General features: G+C 31.2%; 1 protein-coding gene across 1 annotated transcript; it reads right to left on the bottom strand.

Moving 5' to 3' along the window:
* Positions 1 to 241: 241 nt before the first annotated feature.
* On the bottom strand, positions 242 to 4467 carry LOC134831898 (uncharacterized). The gene is made up of 3 exons (XM_063845735.1): positions 4365 to 4467; positions 2033 to 2668; positions 242 to 1040 (listed from the first exon to the last, which is right to left on the bottom strand). The coding sequence occupies exons 1-3, from the start codon at positions 4423 to 4425 to the stop codon at positions 904 to 906; spliced, it is 834 nt and encodes a 277-aa protein (XP_063701805.1). The 5' UTR covers positions 4426 to 4467; the 3' UTR covers positions 242 to 903.
* Positions 4468 to 4856: the final 389 nt, after the last annotated feature.

Consider the following 4856-nt stretch of genomic DNA (forward strand, 5'->3'; position numbering starts at 1 on the left):
TAATATAATAAATAAACTAGCGCAGGCAGGCAGATCTGTGCAAAACAAGATGCAGTTTATTTAAAATAATATGTAACAATTGCATTTTTTCCGTCTCTCCATCAAATACAGGCGTGTTAAAAACAGCTATAACTTATAAACAAAAAATAACAGAAAAAATTTATTATAAATCCAAAAACAACAACTTGTAAATAACTTACATATGATACATCATTAAAAGTTGCATTTTAAGCGAGCGTCTTGTCTAGCACACATTTGTCACTCATTTTACTGAATGAAATTGCTGCTCGGCATGCAGCTTAACATTTTTCTGTGCTGCGAAAAGAAAACTGTTCGATTACATTTTTTTTCTTTTGCATAAATTATTATTATTATTAAATAATTTCACTTGAGATGCAATTTTAATTTGATCCTAGACATAGTGGATTATATCGCACGCACACGCCATATGTGTGAAACCTTTTTATACAATTTATGTAATAATCGGTTTTTATTAAATAAATATATTTATTTTTCCTCTCACCATTTCTAGTTGCGGAATTTTTTTTTTGTAAATAAATTTTCATTTCATTCATTGTTCGTACGTTCGTATGGCAGCATCGCACATGTAAAACTGTAACTAGGTCTGGTTTCATCTGGTTTACCTACTTTTTTTCTTGCTCATAACTTTATGCGTTTTTTAATGTCTCTCTTTCATTTGGGGCTATCTATCTTGGCGGTGCATTCTTATGTAATTTTTTCGGTGGTGTAGATTGTATCTGCATATCTGGGTGCAATTAGAAAGTGCGTACATTGTGGTTGAACAGTTGCTGTTTTTTTGAAATGTAGGTGAGGAAAAGAATAAAGTCGGAATTTTAATCTTGTGACACATGTTGATATATTTTTTTATTAATTTATAGCTGTTTATACCAAAAATGCAATAATGACGACGATGTATGTTGACAGAAGTGCAAGTGTGGCAGAGAATGGATGACTTGCGTTATTATAGCCGTAAAACTCTTCCATGATGTTTTCGTACAGGGTCATGTCCTCGGTGTCGTCTGGTAAGTAAAAAAAAAACAAGAAAGGTAAGTTTAAGTTTTTTTAGATTTATAGATATTTAAGCTAACAGTGGAAGGAAAGGTAAGTTAAATTAATTTAAAAAAATAAATTAAGATTTTTTTCTTTTAGGTCTAGGAACTTAGGAAATACGAATTTGAACATTTACGAAATTCCAACAATCGATTAAATGAAGTTTAAAATTAAAATTTTGCTTAAAAACGTCGTCGGTTCGAGACTCGAAATCATGAAAAAATTTTCTGACTCAAACTTTCATATTTGCGAGACACCGTGAGACACGATGCGAGACACCAGGACAAGAAATTTAGGGGAGATAAAATTTTTAATTTTCAATATTTTTTAATTTTTTAAAAACTTTTTTGAAGGATAATGATTAGAAATAGCCAAAGGAAGTATTAAAACACAAAATTTCCTTATAAAAACTGATTTTTGACTATTTTTAGAGATTTTTTGATAAATTGAACACTTCCAAATTGACTTCCAAAAATACATTGACGTCATAAGAATTCAAAAATTCAAGAGAAAATCTTTGTTATCATCAATTTTTCAAAATTTTAACGGTGTCTCGCATCGTGTCTCGTGGTGTCTCGCAAATTTTCGGACTAGCGAGACATGGATTTTTTATAGTGTAAGATCTTTCAGAAATCCTTTGGGATCTTCTAGGAGAGCTGAGTGAATTTTGAGGGTGCCTGCTTGGGATAACAAGGAAAAAGCTACACTAGGACTCTTTCGAGACCGTGATTCGAGCCATGTTAGATTCTATGGGGTCTTGTAAACCCTACCCTAAAATGATACATCATCAACCGACAAGAAACTTGAGACATGAGCGCTTCTTTGAGCTGAGGTATTGCGAAAATGAGTTGGCTAGATCAAAGATTTTTTATAGATGTGCTTTGTCCTTTAACCGTTTTAGTGGCTTGTACACAAATGAAACTTCTTTAACTTAGAAAATTTAAAGACTATGGGTACTTACAGAAAATCGACTCCTTCTTCCTCATGTAAGACGTATTAGGTATCGTCAATACACACGAGAGCACAACTGGCGCATAATTCGCCTGACTACTATGCACTCTCGCCAGCATCGTTGCATTGAACAGTCCATCTTCCCCGGCAACAACTTTCTTCGAGACATCCAACAGAATGTTGTCGCCAAACAAAATGCTCAGCTTCGGTTCTGGATAAATATTCGTGACATCACATCTCGTATAAACGATGCCATTTTTGGTCACATGCTGCAGCTCCAACGCCTCTTCCGGCACTACAATCTGCAAATCTGCCGTCCTACTGTCTGCTGATTCAAAAGTTTGTACATTACACTTGTACGTTCCCGAAATATTGAAGGATATCTCTCGTATAAGAATTCCCCGATTTATTGTTGTATTCACATCGATGACATTTCGAAAGTTATTCAGAGCCAAAGGTTGTCGATCGGGAATCCACTGGTACACAAGTTGCTCATTGAAATACCATTTCATTACAAAGCCCTTTTCCTTTGGATGGATTTCGTAATCGCAATCGAGGTACAGGGGATGTGGTTCATTCGGGTTTTCAAGAATTACCGTATCCGGGACATGTAGCGCTCGAATTTTAACTGGATGGACCACAGCATCTGGAAAAAAAGTTAAAAGGAGTAAATCGTACTTTTGCACCTGTTTATAAAACATTTTCAGGTACATTAATGGGATTTTCCGTTTCATTGAGTCACTTGGGACAGTCCTAAAGAGCACTAAAAATATCACATAATAACAGTGGTTACTCGACGTACGTTACAATTTAAACATTTTACACGCATAGCATCCATAGAACCCGAAATTACGACACAAGTGAGTGCTTTCGAGTAATTCTGTGTGTCGTTCGTCGCTCCCTTCATCATCATCGTCATCGTTCTCATTAAGATTATTACGTTCCATGTTAATGTTTATTTTAACGTGATATCCGAGTAAATCTTACACCAGATTGTGCAATTTACTCAAATAAATGAGAAAAAGTAATCAGAGAAAATTTTCTCAGCGTGCACTAAACGAGTGAAATATGACTCGCATGTCCTTGTCAATCTATTAACGGAACTTGCAGAGCACAAATATTTGCACACATTTAATGAAATTTTGAATAATTTATTGGCTTTGTGTGTACAATACGGCTTACGTACATCATTTTATCCTCTTTTGCTGACATTTATGGCTGTGATGAAAGAAGAAAACGCAACAGGCAGTTTGTAATAATAATAATAATAAGTTTTGCGTTATTATGCAAAGGAGACGAGAAATGACATAAAAAAGGAGGAATGAAGAAAATGAAGTAATAAATGTCATAATTTGTATGCGGTACACCGAGACTAATCCGAGTTATGGAGTAATTTCCTGCGAGTATTTTAGATTGATTTGATTTTTTTTTTCAATTGGGGATGAAATGGTGACATAAGAAAAGGTCACAGATATTGAATTGAATTGATGTTTTGATATTAAAAATGAGCATATTAATTCTGGTTCGGACAATTTTATTTTTCGTCTATGAAATGTTGAAGAATAATGAAAAAAAAAATTATAATTCGTATTATTTTTAATTTTTAGTTGATTAATGAAAAATTTTATAATTTATAGGAAAAAAAAATTTTCAAAATCATTTAACTTTTTCTTACTTTTTAAATTTGCAAAAAAATTAATTAATTTAATTAAATTACATAATGTTTATCTAAAATATCATTAAAATAAAGCAATATGGAAATTAATCTTATTGTGAATGTAAACCTTTAACTAATTGGACAAATCCAATTTATTTTTTTCATTAAGAAAAATATCGATCATTTTTTTCCTTTTGATAAAAATGTTTTGATACACAAATTTTTCTGAAAGAGGCAATTTTTTTAAAAATAGCATTATATGACGAATTTCGTCTTTCTATTCCAAATGATTTGCATAAATTTTTTTTAAAATTAATTCTGCGATTCAAATGTCACAAAATTAATTATTGGGTGCATTCTATGATAATTTTTTCTTGTAATTTTTTTTTATTTTTTAGTGTTTTCTGATGAAATTTTTTTAACTTTTAATGACATATTTTAACATTTTATGATATTTTACAATGAATTTTACAATTCATCAAATTTCAATTTAAACGCATTCGACGAAAAAAAATATTTTAATCAAATTTTTGTTAAATTCGTTATTTTTTTTTTTAATCAAAATATTTATTTTTGTAACAGTAACGGCTCACATTTTATTTTTCACCAAGAATTTGAAAAAAATCATTCTCTTGAACAACCTTCAATTTTTATCCCAAATTTTATTTTTTTAATTTAAACTCACTTTTTGTCAATAGAACAAACAAACAAATCCATAATTGACTTTCTTTCACAAAATTTTTCATTTTTCTTAATAAATTGACTTCATCACCCGAAAAAAACCCGACACTTTCAACTTGACAGGATTCATGTAACTAAAATCCGTTTCATCAGCGAACGACGTATTTGATGTTCTTTTCCTCATATCACATCACCGAAACATGCGCACTTTATAATTTTTCTCGATTCTTCATTTGAAGTCAGTTTGACTTCCTTTTAGCGGAAATCAAAAAAAAAATTTCTCATAAATATTTGCTTTTAAATTTTTAATCTTTTAATGAATGAACGAAAAATGTTACAACTCACTTTTTTATTTTATTTCACTGTGTTTCATACGAGTCTTGCAAAGTGGTGAATTACTCTCGTTTTCATTTATCTGTCGTGTATACAGAGCAAAAAAAAAATGCGTGAACGACTTTTCTCGTAAAAAAAATGTAAGTCGACAGACAAATAAACG

The sequence above is a fragment of the Culicoides brevitarsis genome, chromosome 2 (assembly GCF_036172545.1).
Source record: "Culicoides brevitarsis isolate CSIRO-B50_1 chromosome 2, AGI_CSIRO_Cbre_v1, whole genome shotgun sequence".
NCBI classification, from domain to species: domain Eukaryota; kingdom Metazoa; phylum Arthropoda; class Insecta; order Diptera; family Ceratopogonidae; genus Culicoides; species Culicoides brevitarsis.

What these genes read in the sequence shown, in the direction of transcription:
- LOC134831898 (XM_063845735.1), bottom strand. Translation starts at nt 4,425, where the DNA reads ATGAAAAATTTTGTGAAAGAAAGTCAATTATGGATTTGTTTGTTTGTT. An exon ending in GTTTGTTCTATTGACAAAAA is followed by an intron (nt 2,669 to 4,364) that starts GTGAGTTTAAAT and finishes CTTTTTTTCCAG; the next exon opens with ATGCTGTGGTCCATCCAGTT. An exon ending in GAAGAAGGAGTCGATTTTCT is followed by an intron (nt 1,041 to 2,032) that starts GTAAGTACCCAT and finishes TTTACTTACCAG; the next exon opens with ACGACACCGAGGACATGACC.